The sequence below is a fragment of the Halichoeres trimaculatus genome, unplaced genomic scaffold (assembly GCF_033239565.1).
Source record: "Halichoeres trimaculatus isolate MK-OKI-2021-1 unplaced genomic scaffold, fHalTri1.1 fHalTri1_scaffold_15, whole genome shotgun sequence".
NCBI classification, from domain to species: Eukaryota; Metazoa; Chordata; class Actinopteri; order Labriformes; family Labridae; genus Halichoeres; species Halichoeres trimaculatus.
In genome coordinates, this window is record NW_027437193.1 from 2,597,905 (window position 1) to 2,616,975 (window position 19,071).

The window sequence follows — 19,071 nt, forward strand, 5'->3', positions numbered from 1 at the left end:
AAAAAATAAAAAAAAATGCAGTTCCAAGAGTGCCCACTAGAGTCTGTCTCCAGTAGTGAGTAAGTCCACATAGAGCTAATTTTGCTTCTGTCTCTTTAAGCCCCTTGGAAGCACTTTGGAATCACTCAGAGTTCCGGAATGTTAACATTCTAGAATGTTCCTCCAAAGACTGAAGAACAGAGCGGAATGTTTCTGATTGATTCCTGTTTTTTTATGATGCTCAACAATCAGTGATGTCACAGATTGAGTCATTCTGAGGTGAAGTGTCTCATCCTGGGATTACCCCGACACCCAATTACCTCACAGTCTGAAACACAACCCACGATTAGGATCAACATCCAAAGTTTGAGCCTTTTGGAGACTTGAAGAAACAAACAAACAGCTTGCCTAGGGATGGGTACCCAATTAGGTACTTTTATAGGTACTGACCAAGCAGGCGATTTTCCATACTGGACATGAACACAGTATTACAAGTTTATATTCTGAGAAATAAATATGTTAAATTGGAAAAAATTGAGATTTCATTATTGAACAAATTAATATTTATTACCACATTAACACAAAAAGTACAGAAAATTGGTTCCGTTGAGTACCAATACGGATTGCCATCTGTACCGTATTGTTTCAAATGTGAAAGGTACCCACTGCTAAGCTTGCCACACCATCACTGGCCCATGACAGCTGGTTCCAGTTTTCTTAAAAAACAGATAAATTAGCCGCTCAAGTTTTGTCTTCTTTTCTGTAGAGCGATGAATCAAACGTGAACGTTTTGGGTCTGGATCAGCGTAAAGTTTGAGAACAGCCTGCCTACAGCGAAGCATGGCGGTGCATCAGAGAGGCTCTGCAGCTGCTACGCTACCTCTGATGCTGGAAATGTTGAACATGTGGAGGTAAAGGAGGATTTCTGTTGGAATCATGGAAAGAAAAAAAGTAAATATTAGATTTGTAGAGCTGTTTAAACTGCTCGTTTGGTCTCATAAACCTCATTCCTGATGATGTTGGATCACTTTGAGTGCAGCTGTATGTTAGCACTGATTAGCCCTATCATACATGTTGATGTGTCTGAAGGAGCGTCCTCACCCTCTCAAACATGTCTAAATGAAAGTCTTTGCCATGATTTTGTGTTTGTAAAGCCTCATGTCTCAGCCTTGGAGCTGTGCTGTGGGGTAACGTCCCTCCTGCTCTCAGATTAGCTTCCACATCACTGGATGTTTATCCTCAAACTCTGAGCGAGGTTCAGGATTTGGCAGCGCGCCTGTTTCTGGTTGACATTTAGCTCTCATGAAGGATTGTCATTGTTGAAAACTCTGCAGCTGCTTTCTCAGCTGGTCACTTATCTGGAAGCTTCCTGCGCTCGGGAACGCCTCGGTTTCTCTGTCTATGATTCACGCAGAATAAACTCGTCCTATCATCCATCCATCCGCCCGTCGATCTGTCCGGCAGCTGCAGCTCCTCAGTGAAGTTCTCGGCTGAGTCAACGCCGTGTACACTCAGCAGAACATTTGTTTGCCATCAATCAGGAACGCCTCAGCTCAGACACATGTTTTCAGGAGAGGAAAGTCGTGCCTGACGCTCCAAAACTCCTCCGGGAATCACAAAGATTCAGCTGAGCTGCAGCGGCCTGAGAACAAGAGCTCTGACTGTCAGACGCCGAGCGAGGCCGAGCGAGGCCAGCGCGGGCTGCAGGGTCTCAGTCTGGATTCAAACTTAAAGGTTCAACAGAAAGTCTATAAAAAGCTTGGATTTGAAGAAACACTTGGATGAATCAAAGGTTCATGGCTCTGGAAGATGATCAATAACTTTTTACCAACTGGAAACTAGAGATAGACTGATATGGTGTTTCCAGGCTTGATATCAATACTGATTATCTGTTTTTAAGGAGACGGACGACCAATATTTAGGGCCAATATTCATTTGGAGTAAAAGTGAAAATATAAGCTTCCAAATTTTAAATGCTACAAACTCCAAAACTTAAAGATGCTATGAGGAGGATGTTTTAATATGACCACTGCAGAATAACTGCTGACTGTGGGTTGGTGCCAACATTAGCACAAACAGATTAGCCCTTCTAGCCTTTAGCTCGTGCTCTATCTCTCTCCTGTTTCTCTTTCTTCTTCTCTTCTGTCCTTTTTCTGTCTGACAGTTAGGCTCCAGTGTCCACCATCACTACAAAATTAATCACAGAAATCGTTTTCAGCAGAGAAAAACACAGATCTCTCTTCTCTCTGCTAAACTTCATCAGCCGGCGTGGTGTCGTCATGGAGACTTGGACGTGTCGTAAATCAGTCCAGTCCTGCTCGACCCGATCGTGAAGCTAACAAGTAGCAATTTAAAATAACCTGTAATACTTGTGCTGATAATTTCATTTTAAAGTGCAAATTAGGATCAGGGAGATATCTAGAAGGGAGACTTTTTCTAGATCACTTAGAAACTCCAGGTCCAGTTACTCAGACCCATCTTTGTCCTGGCTGAGCTGTAAAAAGGCGTCAAACTGTTCCCGTCATCAGGAGACACACAGATGGAGAGAAGTGTATCATCTGCATAGCGACGGAGTTGATACCATTTTACAAGTGCTCTTTAAATTACCGTAACTTCTCGACCATTTGAGCCAGAGAGGAAATTCAAATGGCTCTTTAAAGAAGAAAAAATGAGCTTTATGGTGATGTCTGAGGTGTTAAGGTACTGCTTAGGAATCTATGTGCAGCAAAGTAATAATCACAGGCGATAAGAGATGGGAGCTGGTCTCATTACCGTAACTCTTCAACTATTAGGGCAAGAGAAAAAAATCAAATTCTCTGGGATCTTCTTTCTAACAGAGGAACCGTCTCCTGAAAATGAAGCTGAAACTTCCTGACGGGTTCACAGATCGGCCTCCATGTTTGCACTAATCAGACTTTATGAGAGGTCAGAGCGGGTTAGCAGGAAGCTAACGGCTTTTATAGTCTGTGAAACTCCTGACTTCACCTCTGAGGACGTAAACTGAGAACGACTGACTTTATGGGTCCTCAGTTTGGACGGTCAGAGGAGTTTTAAAGGAGGGGCTGATGGAGACAGAAGAAGAAGAAGTACAGAAACTCAAACTCTGGAGATCTCTGGATCATCTCCTGAGCGTCTCTGCTTCAGTATTTTTCTCCAGGAGCGTTTCTTCTCGGGCGGTGAAAGCTCAGCTCTCAGGTATCTGACCCCCTGCAGACAGACACCGCTTTATTTAAGGGGTCAGGGTCCAAAAACGTTTGAAACCGCAGAGCCAGAATAAAACGGGTGCGAGCTGGTCGGCAGCCAGGCGGCTTGTTAAGGTGGCCGGTCTCAGCTGGTGGTTATTTCCCTCTCAGAGATGACAGACGGCGGGAATGTCAGAGAGCGACCAGCAGCCGTCTGACGCCCCCAAAGAGCCGCAGCTTCAGTATAAATAGCTTCATGCCGACAGGTCAAATAAGGAAGTTTACGGCTGAGCCGGGGGCTAAATCTGAACGTTCTGAGAGGGGGCTGTGGAGACACATCGCAGGAAGCTGTGGCTCTTCATCAGATCAGTTCATCAAGGATCTAAAGGAGGAAGGAGACTTTAAGATGATGGAGGAGACGTAGAAACTCCCTGAGGAGGAGTCGGCTCATGAAGACAGCAGCTGTCCTCCTCTGAGCGCCGTTTTCAGCTGTGCTAACGTCTGTTTGAAGTCTTTCTCCAAACTCTACCCAACAACTAAACTCTCCTGGTGACCTGGTGTAAGATCTGAGTTCATGTCCAGGTTGATGGATACAGATCACAGCTTTTCTGTTTCCTTCCATGGCGTTATCTTTTCTGAACAGTCCCCGTTGTTGTCCTACCGCCCTCTACTGGCATGGTGCTGTTTTGCATGATGAATCAGACAAACAATGAACCACAGGAACTAATTAGGAGCCATTAACACAACAACAGCTGACCTAAAACACAAGTTTTTGAAAAATGGCCTCAAGGGTGGATTTTTTCTGGAGACACTGTTGCCGTGTAAACAGCAAACCAGCTTTTTCAGTGGAAACGCGGACATCACGCCCGTTTTTACAATCATCCTGGACTGCCATGTTGTGTTTGTGCTGCAGAATCTGCAGACTCTTTACACAAAATGTTTATCTTCACAATAAAAACTGTAAAGTGGATAAAATTCCATACACAGTAAAATCTAGTTATTACTTGAAAGAAGGGTTTTACAAATTTATCAAAATGTCCATGTGACGTCTTAGTTTCTTATTTTTAATAAATTTGCTTTAAAAAAAAAAGAGAAATTTCAGAAATCAAAAAAAACTATTCCAATAAGTTACAAAATCTAACAAAAGTCATGAATAAATTTAATTTTAAAAATTTGCAATTTCCAAAAAAATTTAATATATCTCAAAAATTTTGCAAAATTTTTGCAAAATTTTAAAAATTCATTTGTTTTATTTAAACAAATATTTTTTCATAAATTTCAAAAATTTGCAACCAATTAAAAAAATTAAATTTCAAAAATTTGATTAGATAAAACAAGTTCTAAATGAAAAAAGAAAAATTTAGAAAAATCAAGAATACATTTTTCCAAAATTTGCCAAAACATTCCCAAAAGTTCAGTAAATCTGAAAAATTTGACAAATTTTTGCAAAATTTTGAAATTTGACAAAATTTCCAAAAAATGTTTTCTTTTGAATTTTAAAAAATAAAGACATGAAATAAAAAAATGAAATTTAAAAAATTTACAACTATTAAAAAAAATTGTGAAAATGGTGAACAATTGTGAAATTAATAATAATAATAATAATAAAAACATTTGAATTATTGTAATGTATAAATGAGCATCTGTTGCTCCACTTCTGCTCTTAGCATTCACCAACACACCAGATGATCGGCCGAACTCTACTTCCGTGAAGATCTACCAAAAGCTGCTTCTGGACAAGAGAGTTATAGCGCCACCTACAGGCCTGGCATGCTCACTGCAGCGTTTTCTCAGCGTTTCTGTGTAAATACAGATTATTTACTGGGGTTTTTGGTGATTTTTGGGGGAAACGTCGAGTAAACGGGGGCTTGGCTCAGGGGAGTGTTTCAACAGGATCTCACATATACTGAACCCTCTGGTCCAGAGTAGCTCCTGTGAGTCTTGGTTTGGGTGTAACAGAGGGATTTCCTCGGTCTGAAGAGTCTGAGGAGGCCGTGTGTGAGCTGTGATGGATAAACGACCTCTCACGCCCACTGAGGATGTAAATCATGAAGGCGAACCTCATTACAGCCATAGAGCGGACTCTGTCAGCTGTTTCTGCGTACTGCGTCGTCTTTAGCAACACGTTAATGAGCTCAGCAGGGAGCGGTTTTCAGGGGGGACGTATGTGAACCAGGATGATGGGGCGTATGAACACCCCTCTTTAAAGCTCAACAGTTAAAACCTGACTTCCTTTTCACACTCTTAGAGGAAAGCTTAAAGAAAGTCTTGAGCTCTGTCTGCTCCTGGTGGAAATGTTTAAAGAAAGTTGTTTTTCTCAGCAGCTCCTGCGAGGAGCAGAGAAGCGTAAAATCAGCTCCACATGAGGAGAAAATTATGCAACAAACAGAGAGGAATGAAAACAGCCTCTGCTTTCCAGAGATTAAGCAACCCCAGCCACAGGGAGTGAAGCAACCTGGAAACACAAACATGAGGAGGAGGAGGAGGAGGAGGAGGAGGAGGAGGAGGAGGAAGAGGAGGAGAGGAGTCCTCCAGCTGCCGGTCAGCTGAGCCAAACCGAGCTGCTGCGGCTGCAGTGGGAAACTCGGGGGCGTCGCCTGAAACATGTTGAGACACTTGGCAGCGTCGAACCTGCAACCTGAGCCACAGAAACTACCACCAACGGTCTTCATCTGGATTTACAGATTCTGGTCTGGGTTTTACTCTGAGGATCCAGAGAATGGACCAATCAGGGGTCAGAATCAAAAGTATTTCACTTTGGTTGGTTCATGAGACGAATTAATGCACGATTAGCGTCTGTCTTGAGCATCTGCAACCTTTACTTTCATAAAAACCATTTTTCCTCAGCTCACCTGGATTTTAGTCACTCAGAAGCCACAAAATCTACTTTATCTTCACAAAAAACTATAAACTGTTTAAAATTGTAAAAATATTAATTAAATTAAAAAGTTGCAAAACTCTACAAAAATCACAAATAGATTGGAATTTCAAAAATATGCAAAAAAAATTGAAAAAGATATTGAATCTCCGAAATTTGACTATTAAAAATATAATTTCAGAAATTTGCAAAAATGTGAGGTTTTTTTTTTATTAAAAAAATTGTTAATGATAATGAAAAAAAACATTTATATTTAAAAAAAATTGGAAATAAAAAAATTGAACTTCCAAAATTTTGCTACAATTAAAAAAATGAAATAAAAAAAAATACAATTTTTGCATAGATTCTAATTATTGTTTAATATAAAAAAGAATGTAAAAAATTGAGATTTCAGAAAGTTGCAAAATTCTACAAAAATCACAAATAAATATTAAATATCCAAAATTTGACTATTAAAAAAATTTAAGAAATTTGCAAAAATGTTAGGTTTTTTTCTCAAAAAAAAAGAAAATAATTTAATTTTAAAAAATTGAAAGAAAAAAAATTGAACTTTCAAAAATTTGCAATAATTAAAAATTAAAAATTTAGAAAATACAAATTTTGCTTAAAAATTTATTTTTCATTTTTAAAAAAAACTTAAAAATTAAGATTTTAAAACAATTGAATTGAATTTGATTACATATATTGAACCTTTAGCCCAACTCATTATTATTTGTTGCTTTCTAATGTTTTGCCACATATCAAGCAAATTTATTAATCCAGCACGTTGTCATGTAAATGAATCCATACAGAATTAAAATCAGTATTTTCTTCCAGATGAGTCTTTTTGTAGATGTAGTTATCTTCCCAGGGCTGTAAAACTTGAGGTTAGCCCCATCAGGTAGATATACTGCATTACAACCAGGAGACAGTAAAATCGTAGGAAAATTTTAATTTTTTCAAGAGATAATATTCCTAATGAGCACAGACCAGCAGCCCTGTGATTGGTCGAGAGGGCAGCGTCCTGGTTCTTGTGTAACATGTCGACTTGGTCTCTGTGACGTCACCTGTCTGTTTCTGATGTGGAGTATGAAAGCTCATCATCCTCTGATCTACAGTAATCAAATCATCCTGTCCTGCAATCCGGACACAGACAGCAGAGGAAGCGAGGACAGCATCGACACTCAAAGCAGAGACAGGTAGAGGACCGTCTTACCTGGAGCACCGGGCTGAAGTCGAAGTTGTACGCGCTGGGTCGTCCCTCCAGCGTGGAGAAGGCCACGTTTCCTCCAGTGAGCGGCGAGATGTCGCTGAAGTCGTCGGTGCACAGCGCCTGCTGCTCGTCCTCTCCGGTGCGGATGAAGCCGCGGTTCGTCTTCTGGTACGTCTTCTCGCAGGAGCCGCTGTAGTACTGGTACGGCACCCAGGGGCCCCCCTCGCTGGTCCGCTTGTAGATGGCGAAGCTCTCCGGGCGGCTGGTGTGGAACTTGAGACGGACGTAGGTGATGTCGAAAGCTTTACCTGAGGAGGAAGAGGAGACGGTCAACAACCACAGGAAACACATCAGACGCCGTTATTCTTTTTTTATCATCTTAAAGAGAAAAAGTTTCGAAGATGTGCCCTCGACATGTTCTGTTAGAGTCTAGAAAGAGTCTGGATTTGTTCCTGAACAGGAAACGATCAGGTGACGTCACATTTTAACCCTTCAAACTCATCGTCACTCTTAAAACACTGATCTCAGACTCCTCACTCTGTTCTCATCCTCTCAGTCCAGCTGGGCGCTGACCTGCCAGGACTCAGAGTTTGTGTTCATCATGAGCTCTGGAGGATCAGTCTCTCTAAACTCTGAGATCTGATTTCCAGGAAGCGGCGAGCAGGAAGCAGCAGCGGCGCCCGGTCTCTCTAAGAACCAGGCTCTGGGAGGCGGCGAGCAGGAATGTGAGGTGGAGTCTGAACATGCAGCAGCAGCGGTCTGGTCCTTTAACTCCTGACACTCAGGGGGCTGCGGGGTCTCCGGTCGCTCCGCTCGCTGCATATTTGGCGAGTCTGAGCACGCCGGCAAGCGAGCGGGCGGGCGGGCGGGTGGCTCGGCGTTCCAGGAGCCGTCAGTCAGCGTGTGAAGGAGCACCGCCATGTTTGAGCCGGGCGACGGCGGGGGGTACGGACGGCTGTTTGCTCAGGCAAAGAATCTGCTCTGTAAACAGTGTGCTGACAGGGGCCCGGCCCCCGGGGGCCCCTCTGTGTCCACCACAAATAAAGGTGAAGCAGCTGATAGGACGGAGAGGCCGCCAACAAAGGGCGCAGTTTATTACAGGAAACAATGAGGCAAGGCAAACACACACACTTCCTCCTCCCCGTGTGTGTGTGTGTGTGTGTGTGTGTGTGTGTGTGTGTGTGTGTGTGTGTGAGGCCCTGGCTGCTCAGATGAACTCTGAGTGTTTGGTTAATAAGAAGCTTCAGGGTGGAGATGATTCACAGACACTTCAAACGTGAGAACCTGGATCTGGATCAGACCCTGATCCATGTGACCCCTCAGAGCTGCAGACTGAAAAACTCTGAAGAGTCTGAACCAAAAAATATTTAACAGCTGATGACGTTCCCGTCCTCACAGAGAGCATCAGGAGCTCCCAGCACGTTGTTTTTCAGCCTTTCACCAGAGAAACTTCAGGTTTCAAAGTGGGTGCTTTACACACCTAAACGTCCTGATAAAATCAAATTTCTCAAGTTTCAGGAATCTTTCTTCTCTGGCAGGAACCAATAGGAGCGTTTGCTGTAGGGTGCAGATCAACAGTTAACATGGAGAGCCTGGTTTAAAATACGATCCACTTTATTATGTTAAAATGACAAATAGTGTCTCTTTATTCCACCTATTATTATTAATGTATTCATTTATCTATTACTATTATTATTTATTATAATCATTATTTTTAATTGATTAATTATTATTTTTTAATTCCACATATTATTTATAACTATTATTCATTATTAATATTATTATAATTATAATTATTATTATTTTTATTTTGATTACTTGTATTATTATTTATAAAATATTTTTTATTCCACTTATTATTATTAAATTATTTATTTTTTCATTATCATTAATAATAGTATTATTTATTCAATATTTAGTATGATTCATTCAACAATATATATCATTATAGTAAAAAAATAATACTGTTGTGGTGAAATAATGTATATATTGACCTTAATACAGGATGACACCTATTATAGTACAACTTCTCTCCTTTACAAGACCGAATTTCAAAAAAAGACTGCAGCGCCACCTTCTGGCCCGGAGTCTCACGCTGATCAAGGCGTGTGTTTGTTTTGGAAAAAAAAATTCTTTGTTCAAGTCAACTTTTTACCAGATACAGCAAGATAATGTAAGGTATTTATCAGTTCAGCTACATAGCGCTGTTTTTAGAAACATGACATCAAGCAATCGTAAGTTTGAATAGTATGTCAGTAGCCGGCGGTTGTTGCTGTCCTGTAGTGACACTAGACCCCTCTAACATTTGGGTTAATATAGTATTCTTCTTTATGGCTCAATACTCTTTTCACTGATTTTTATTGTTTGATTTTTAAAATACTCAAAACGTTCAGGAGAAGTCGGCTGGTACATTTCACATCTCTAGATCTTGTACTTTTTGAAATACTCAGCAGTTTCCAAATTTTTTTGGCCCATTGAAATGAATGGAGATGATCCGTCACCATGGTAACCACACAGCTGATAATGTCATAAGAGGTTAGGGTAGTTGATATTCATATTTCTGTGTTGACTCAGCAACAAAGTGCCATCAGTGTAGCTCTGCAGTACCCTGCCTGAGCACTAGGGGGCAAACGTCCTCGTAGGATCCTCAGTAAAGATGTGGGTCATGAACTGAAACCAAGGCTCCAGCAGTTTTTATCTAATGTCAAGTTTTTTACAGACGTTTTTTATGGCTGAACGCCGCCCGACCATGAGTGATGTCACTGAGTAAAGTACAGTGTGACTCATTTGATTGGACGGTCAGTATTTGAGCAGCAAAGCCTGAGACACTGTGGACTACATTTCCCATAATACAACAGGATCATGCATGAGTGATGCATCCTAAACTGCCAAACTCTTCCAACCTTTATTTTGTTAAAGTTTTCAGCCAGAAGTTTCAAAGTGAACTGAAGTGTCAAACCGGTTTCCGGGCTGGATCCCGTCAGAGCTGGTTTCTTTAGAGTCCACTCTGCAGAGTTTGTCAGGATGTGTCGGCGTCCCGCGGGAGTCTGAGAACAAAAGAGACTTAAAGAGCCTCATTCAGACGCCATCCTCAACATCTGCGATCTGAAGCATCTCTTCACGCTGAAATCTTCCCTCCTGAGTCTTTTCTGGACTCACATCAAAGAGACGTCTCAGAGATCGAGGAGGGACGAGGAGGGACGAGGAGGGAGGAGGGGGGACACCAGCCGGTAGGAACAGGCTCTGTCATTGACGTCTCTTTAAAGAAGAAGAAGAAGAAAAAAACGCCTCCACATCCTCGCACAAAAGATTCTGTCAGAGCGGAGATCAGGACGCCAAGGGACGAGACGAAATCCTGATCGTTAATAAACCGTCAAAACTTTCAGACCTGGTCAAGTAACGCAGCCCCAGAGCATTTCAGTCGCACCGCCATGCTTCGCTGCACGTAGGGCGCTCAGAAACATACCGCTGATCACACAAAGATCAGTTCGATCTGGTTTCTGGAGACTTTTCTTGGGATTGTGGGTCAGTAACGATGTGTGTTTTAGAGTTTGATCATTCAGTGTTTCTGCTACACATCCAAAACGCAAAGATAGGAAAAGGTCCCCCATCCACTATAACGTGTCAGAGCCGAGCTGACCAATCAGAGCGTGGGATGTGGATGACTCAACCATAACAGACTTCAGACTCAGACGTGTAGTTCGTCTGTCGTCTGGAGGACTCCTGTCTCCTCGTCTGAACAATCGTGGTATTGAGAAGAGGAAGACTCCATCAGACAAAGAGGACGCTTCAGAGTCCACGACACGATGACGACAGAGGACAACCCGAGTCCGGCGCGCTCAGAGCGTCCCGAGGGGAGATGTTCAGATTTAGGGTGAATTTAGCGAGCTGAGGGTGGAATCTATCGTCCTTTAAATGCTCGCCTTCTGAAAGCGTTTGGTTTTTAAAGTCTCTGACAGTCCCTGAGGAGTTTTTCTCTCCTCTGGCTGAAAACAGGAAGCAGCTCTATAAAACTGTCTGGGTTAAAAAACTGTGAACTCCACCTTTAGAGGACCAAACAGCCTTTCTCTCCTTTCACTCTCCTCTTTCTTCCTCTCCTTCCTGCAGCAGGTCTAAGCTGCCGTTAAGTCCCTGCCGGTCCGACCCCTCGGCTCAGAAACAAACGCCGACGTCGTCAATTAGCCGGTTTGGCTTTAAGCGGAGCTAACCCGCCCATTGTGGAGCGCTGACCCCGGGAGACTCTCCTCAGGGGGCCGGACTCAGGTCTGGACATGAAAAGAGGCTCCAGAGGAGGAGGAGGAGGGGGTCTGTGTGGGGGAGGGACGATGAAGAGGAGGAGGAGGAGGAGGACGGTGACGGCAGGATTGAACAGGCTGGAATGTGTTTCCGTCGGGCAGAGTGACGCCGAGGAGCGAGGGATGGACGGAGGGACGGAGGGCAAGGAGAGAGGAGACAGAGAGAGGAAGGAGAGGAGGTGAGACAGAGGAGGGCAGAAAAGGAAAGTTCATCAGTGAGAAAAAGATAATGAGGGAAAGAATGAAAAGAGAGAAAAATAGGTAAAAAAGCCAAGATTCCTGAGAGGGAGAAAAAGAGGAAAAATAGAGAGAGAGAAATAAAGAGGAAAAAAGAAAAGGAGAAGGAGGAAAATAAGCACTTAGTGGTAAAAAGAGGTAAAGCAGAAAGAGAGAAAGTGAATGAAAAAGAAAAACATTCAGGGAGAGAGAAAAGGAGGTGGAAAATAAGTGATTGGGAGAGACAGAGAGAAAAATAGAGAGAAAGTGAAAGAAAGAAAAGAGGAAACCGAATAAAATGAAGGCTACAGACAGACATAAAGAGAAAAGAAAGAAAAACAAAAGGAGAAAGGAAAAATATGTGATGGGGAGAGACAGAGAGAAAAAAATGAAAGAAAGAAGAAAGGAAAGAGGAAACGGAAAAAAGGAAAGATCCAGACAGACAAAAAAGAGATGAAAGGTAAAAGAAGAGAAAAGAAAGAAATAAGGGAAGGAAAGGTAGAGAGAAAAAGAGAAAGGATAAATTGATAAAGAGAAAAACAGAAAGAGAAAGGAGGTAAGAAGAAAAGACAAAAGGAGTGAGATAAAAATGCAGAGACAGCGCTGAGGGACAGAGGAAGCTGTAGTGAGCATGCCAGGCCTGTAGGTGGCGCTGTAACCTGTAACGAGTCTTTTGGGCTGATCATCTGTCAGACTGTATAAACATGGACTTAACCCGTCTGTTCCTAAAAATGGAAATTGAAGCAGATTGGCTATAGCGGCCATATTGGAAGTGGCAAGGGCTTTGCGTACAGCCATAGGACACCTGTCAGTCACATGACCTCAGCTGTGCCTCTGATTGGGGGAGCTTGCGATCTTAATATCCTCTGAACAGCCGAGTTAGAACAACATTCACCCCGTGCAGTGTGCGCCAACAGTAAAATAAGTGAGTCAGAAAGGAGACATTTTTTTGAACCAGGCTGTAAAAAGGTTAATTTCTGCTTTGAAAACGGCTTTTTTTTGGCTTGGTGTGTCTGTGACTTCCTGTCATTGTCTCATTAACATCCAGCTCAGAGTGGATTTTACAGTTTGACCGGTAAAGTTGTTATAAATCATATTTTATGTTTAAATCTAATTAAGGTGTTTTTTAATCTTTGAATAGAAAACTTCTAAAAAGTCCCTTTCTTCAAAAAACACTTCCACCAACATGGAAATCGTTACTTTAAGTTTGTTTTATTTTAAAATTTTCTCAAAAGCCACATGATTTTTTTTAATATATTTTATTTAGATTATTTAATTATTAATTAATTATTATTATTATTTTATTTATTTTATTTTATTATCTTCTTAAGTAATTCTACCTTTGCACCTTTTGTGAAAAAATAAAAAATAAATAAATAAAGAAAAAAAAGTTTTGAAGTCCTAATGAGGAAACCTCAACCCTAACTCAGACTATATTTCACCCTGTGAGTTATTATGTGAGCAAAATATTTAATCTTTGTTTTTTTTACTTTTAACTCCTTTTTTTTCTCTTATCAACAGGAAAAAGGTTTGTTTACAAACAAAGAAACTCATCCTTCAAAATAAAACGGCATGTCTCAAAGAGTATTGTTGATGTTGGATAAATTTCAATAAACTAATGAAACAGGAATAAAAACATCTTCTATGTTTTATTTGATCCTTTTAGGAACAAATTCATCAGTCTGAGCCGACGTTATGAGCCAATCAGACGCTGACGTTTGATCATGAGTTTGACAGTTCGGAGGTCAAAGGTCAAAGCTGTGTGATCTAATCTCTCTGCTCCTGCCTCGTCTCGTCTCCGTCCTCGCTCTGGTTTCCTGACGAGTCGGGACATGTCGGAGGACCAAACCTCCACCAAACAGACCGTCTTTAATCAGCAGAAGAAGAGTTTGATAAGCACCGAGGTCTTTATCTACTGCCCTCTTTCGCTTCTTCTTCTCTTTTCAAATAAAACAAATAAAATCAGGTTTTTATTCCTGCTCGTCCTCCAGACGGAGCGTTTCTGAGCCGCGTTATCGGACACAGCTGCAGATGTTTGTCTTCACTCAGACTTTAATGAGGAAGACGTCCTTGAGGAGGAGGAGGAGGAGGAGGACACACTCGTCTCCTGAGAGGTTTGTGAAGCTGCAGCTGCTCGAAAGAGTTCAGGTAAGACGTGACCTTTGACCTCCCACAGAGGTGAAACCTTTTGGCTCAGCGAGGAGGATGAAGACGATTTTTCAAGAGTGTGTTTCTCTGAATCTTCCTCTCTGGCTCGTCCTGCAGGTCGGGGGAGGCCGGAGGGGATACAGTTGTTGTGTAGGGGTGAGGAGGAGGCGAAGGGGGGAGGGACGGAGATCGCCCGGCCTGCAGCACGCTCCAATTAAATTTCCTCCCATGACCTCATCGCATTCTTCCCGAGGAGCGAACAATGAGCGCTTTGACTTCTGAACGTGTGGGCACGAGCGCGCCGCGGCCTCGTCCGCCTCACAGAAAACATCTTCTGCACCGGACCCTCGACCGGCAGCGGTGTCAGGGGAGCGGCAGGTACAGAGGGGTCGGAGGTCACGGCGGGCACACAGCCCCCGCCGTGTGTCTGCACGCAGCACGGTAATCGGATTATTCTGAGCGAGCTCACAAACCTCGTTCCTGTGACACAAACAGAGCGGCGAGCAGGTGTTAGCTCAGACGTAAACAAGGCGAGCTCTGAGATGGAGAAAATTATAAAGTAAAACAAAAAGTTTCTGCATCAACAGACTCAGAAAAACGACATCACTTGATGCCACAAACACAACAAACACTCATCATCACAGACTCCATCTTTAAAGCATAGGATGTCCACAGACACCCTAACCCTGTGTCATAGCTGTAGTTCAGCCTCCCTCCACTAGCTGGAGCGGCAGCTCTGCTGCCATAATGATCTAAAGCTCTACTACCTGGATGTAAACAATCACAGATGGTAAATTTCTTCTGAAGTTTTGTTTTCTGAGTGTTTCCTTTCTTTTAGACTTTGGTGATTGGTTGAGTTTTATTTTCTGTTTTGAAGACAAGAAAATCCAAGTCATCTAGAGGTGGGAGAAAAAAAAAAATCGAAATATCAGGATTTTTTCTTTGACAACATCAAAATCAGGATTCTTTGTCATTTAACGTTTTTTTTTTTCCAAATTCAAATTCAAATTTTTAATTTCAGACTTTGCTTATAAACTGGGTTGGAAAAAAGTTACCACTTTTCTGCAGCAGAGGGCGAAATGTTTCTCTCTGACTCACATGATGTGCAATTTAAGGCATTACCGTGATCATTTAACTTTTTCACATGGTTTGGAGAAAAAAAAAAAGGAAACTAAAAATCACAAAAATCGTAAAAATCGAAGAATCGTAATTTAAATCTGATCGGCATCCCAAATATCCGATAAATATCGAATCGCGAGAATAGCACATCGTCCCAGCCCTAGAATCATCCCTCAGCAGGAATCAATATTAAGTAAGAGTGGGAGAAAAATTTGTTGTGATGTAGTTTTAGGATTTCTTGTTCAACGATTAAAAATTGTAATTTTTTTTTCAAAAAACGATTTTTTTTCTCAAATTTAAATCCTTCATTTCAGTCTTTTTTTATAAACTGGATTGGAAATGTGTTACCATTTTTCTCCAGCTGAAATGATTTTCTCTGACTCATGTGATGTGCATTTTATGGCATTATTATCATCATTTATTTATCATCACTTCATCACTTATTTCCATGGTTTGGTGTTAAAAAAAAAAAAAAATTAAAAAATGCAAAAATCATTAATATCAAATCAAATTTAATTTAAATCAAGATAGCATCTTAAAAATCGTCATAAAATCGTATCATTAGAATAGCATATCGTCTCAGTCCCAGAATCATCCCTTAGCAGGAATCGATCTAAAGTAAAGGTTGGAGAAAAAAATGTTGTTTTTTGTTTAACAATTTTAAATCATGATTTTTTTGTTCAAAAATCATTTTTCTTTTCAAATTTAAATCCTTTATTTTAGTCATTGTTTAAAGCTGGGTTGGAAAAAAAGTCGAGCTCATAGATCCCTTGAATGAATCTTAAAAACTGACACACGTAATGTTCATTTTTTGAGAAAATATGGCCTGATATAGTCCGCAGACGTCATCATTTAACTTTTTCTCATGGTCTGGTGTGAAAAAAAGCAAACAAGAAATCGCCAAAATCGAAAATGTTGTTTTATCTTTTAGCCTGTAGCTCATGCTTTAGCCTTTAGCTCGTGTTTTAGCCTTTAGCTCATGTTTAAGACTGTAGCTTATGTTTATGCTTTTAGCTTATGTTTCAGCCTTAAGCTAATATTTTAGCCTTTAGCTTATGTTTTAGCCTTTAGCTTGTGTTTCAGCTTTTATCTAATAGATTAGCTCTTAGCTCATGTGTTAGCCTTTAGCTTGTGCTCTATCTCCCTCCTGTTTATCTTTCATCAGCTCTTCCATCGTAAATATCAAAAAATCCCATGTTGTCATTTGGCGCCAACAGAGACAGGAAACAGAGAAAAACTCCATCACCTAGACCGAAAAGAAGGATTTTTGTCCTCGGACTCTCAGCGTCATCCTGTTTTATCCAGGTGGGTCTGGTCCCAGTCCACAGGTCTGAGGGGACCCAGCTCTGATCAGACTCTATGAACCGTGGGACGGACTCTGAGCATCGATGAACGTCGAGACAAACAGAAAAGATCCCAGAACCCGTCCCTCTCCAACACTCAGAGGAGCTGCACACATGACCCGGTCCAGGACTACGTGGGCAGAGCACACTCCTCTCCCTGCAGGTGCAGGGGTCAAAGGTCAGCGGGCTGAACCCAGGCAGATAAAAACCAGCAAAGGAACGAACAGACGGACAAACGGAGTGGGAGGAATGTGAGGAATGCAGCAGAGTTTAAACTCCAAACATGAAACAGTTTTCTGCTCACACTCCTCTGATCCTGATCCTGATCCTGGACCTGATCCGTCAGGGGTCAGAGGTCAGGAGGCAGCGCCGCCCTCAGCTCGAGGACACTACAGCTGAGAGATGAGCTACACACACTTAGCTGAAACTCTGTGTGTGAGCGTCAAAAAGAGACGCAGAGGTCTGTGTGTGTGTGTGTGTGTGTGTGTGTGTGTGTGTGTGTGTGTGTGTGTGTGTAAACTGGGTCACACAGTTACACATTCACCCTGGGTTAATGTCTAACCCGCTCCCTCAGAGAGGAATGCACCTGAGCGCCATAAAGGTGGGTTTGGTTTCCACACAGGGACGGCCCTCTGGTATCAGGCTGTGTTATCAGAGTCAAACTGCACGTGAGCGCACCTGAACGCCTCATCGTTCATGACCCAAATGCACCTGAACGCCTCATCGTTCATATCACCATAGACGATAACATATTCATACTTTACACGTGCACCTGAACGCATCATAACATCTCAATACACAAAACATTCAGACAAATGGGATGAATTTTATAAATGTGCGCCTGAATGCATCATAAACATATTCTGAGCATATGCACTTGAATGCCTCATGGTCAAAACTGTGTGCACTACTTCAACTTACACTCTACAGGCACCCGAATGCCTCATTATTTATATGAAACTGTATGCAGATTAAAGACGCACAATCAACTAACTCATTTTTACTGTAAGGATTTATGCACCTGAACGCCTCACAGTCAGACTTCCTGTCCCGTGAGCAACTGAGTTACTGTTCCCCCAGTCTCTACATTACTACTTTAAGTATGTGCACCTGAATGCCACACAGACATAATAAACACATACCAGAGAAGCCAAGCAGCTCTGACAATGTGTGTCCCTAAACGCCTCATGAATAGACCTCTACATGTGCACTTGAATGCCTCATGGTGTATTATATCTCCTTAGGTGACAGCAAGTTCCTGCATTTGAGTTTTATCTGCACCTGAACGCATCACTTTGACAAAAAGTCACACAAATGCCAGAACACTGATATTGCCAGGATGTGCCTGAATGCACCAACAATGACACTTTTTTGCACCTGAACGCCTCATATTCACACTCATGCAAGTAAAGGAATGAGTTTCCAGTTAGTTTTTGCACCTGAACGCACCGTGCACTGTCCTCTGTGTGTGTGTGTGTGGCTGACTATCTCACACACACACACAGCTGAGTGTTAACAATAACAAAGAGACAGAGAGAGCCTGCAGGATGCTGCTGCTATCGCCTTAATCTCTTCTTCTGTTTGATAAACACAGCAGCCGTCAAACCGAGCGCTCTGATTGGACGAGAGGAGATTAAGGTGGCAGCGCTGGAGGGCAGGGAGGTGTGTGTGTGTGTGTGTGTGTGTGTGAGTGTGAGTGTGTGTGTGGAGGCTCCAGGTTAGGAATGATAAGGAGCTTCAGGTGATAAGAGTCTGAGGTGTTCGAGCTCTGTGATTGGTTGAGAGTTTAACATTCTGCCTGTTTACTGATGACATCATCAGTTCAGTTTAACCCTGAGATGCAGTCTGATTCTGATTTCTGATGGTTTTAACCCTCACCTTTAAGCTCATGTTTTAGCCTGCGACTAGTGTTTAAGCCTTTAGATTGTGTTTTACCCTTTAACTCATGATCTAGCCTTTAGCTCATTGTTGAGCCTTTAGCTAATGTTGTTGCATTCATCTAATGTTATAGCCTGCAGCTAATGTTGAAGCTATGACTAATGCATAAGACTGTAGCTTCTGTTATAGCCTTTAGCTCATGTATAAGCCTTAAGCTCGTGTTTTGGCCTTAAGGTCATGTTTTAGCATTTAGCTAATGTTTTAGCCTCAAGCTAATGTTTATGCCTTTAGGTCATGTTTAGCCTTAAGCTCGTTTCTTAGCCTTTACCTCATGCTAATATTTTAGCCTTTAGCTCATGTTTTGGCCTTAAGGTCATGTTTTAGCATTTAGCTAATGTTTTAGCCTAAAGCTAATGTTTATGCCTTTAGGTCATGTTTAGCCTTAAGCTCGTTTCTTAGCCTTTACCTCATGCTAATATTTTAGCCTTAAGCTCATGTTTTGGCCTTAAGGTCATGTTTTAGCATTTAGCTAATGTTTTAGCCTCAAGCTAATGTTTATGCCTTTAGGTCATGTTTAGCCTTAAGCTCGTTTCTTAGCCTTTACCTCAGGTTTTGGCCTTGAGCTAATATTTTAGCCTTTAGTTCATTGTTGAGCCTTTAGCTAATGTTGTTGCCTTCATCTAATGTTTTAGCCTGCAGCTAATGTAAAAGCTATGACTAATGCATAAGACTGTAGCTTCTGTTATAGCCTTTAGCTCATGTATAAGCCTTAAGCTCGTGTTTTGGCCTTAAGGTCATGTTTTAGCATTTAGCTAATGTTTTAGCCTCAAGCTAATGTTTA

At 41.8% G+C, this 19,071-nt stretch overlaps 1 protein-coding gene across 1 annotated transcript in view; it reads right to left on the minus strand.

Annotated features, from left to right (window-relative positions):
- The window catches only part of lamc1 (laminin, gamma 1), a 69,704-nt gene that overhangs the window by 26,705 nt on the left and 23,928 nt on the right, over positions 1 to 19,071 (minus strand). Inside the window, exon 2 of the mRNA XM_074688067.1 lies at positions 7,235 to 7,539. Coding sequence (XP_074544168.1) covers positions 7,235 to 7,539 — 305 coding nt within the window. The remainder of the gene's footprint in view (positions 1 to 7,234; positions 7,540 to 19,071) is intronic.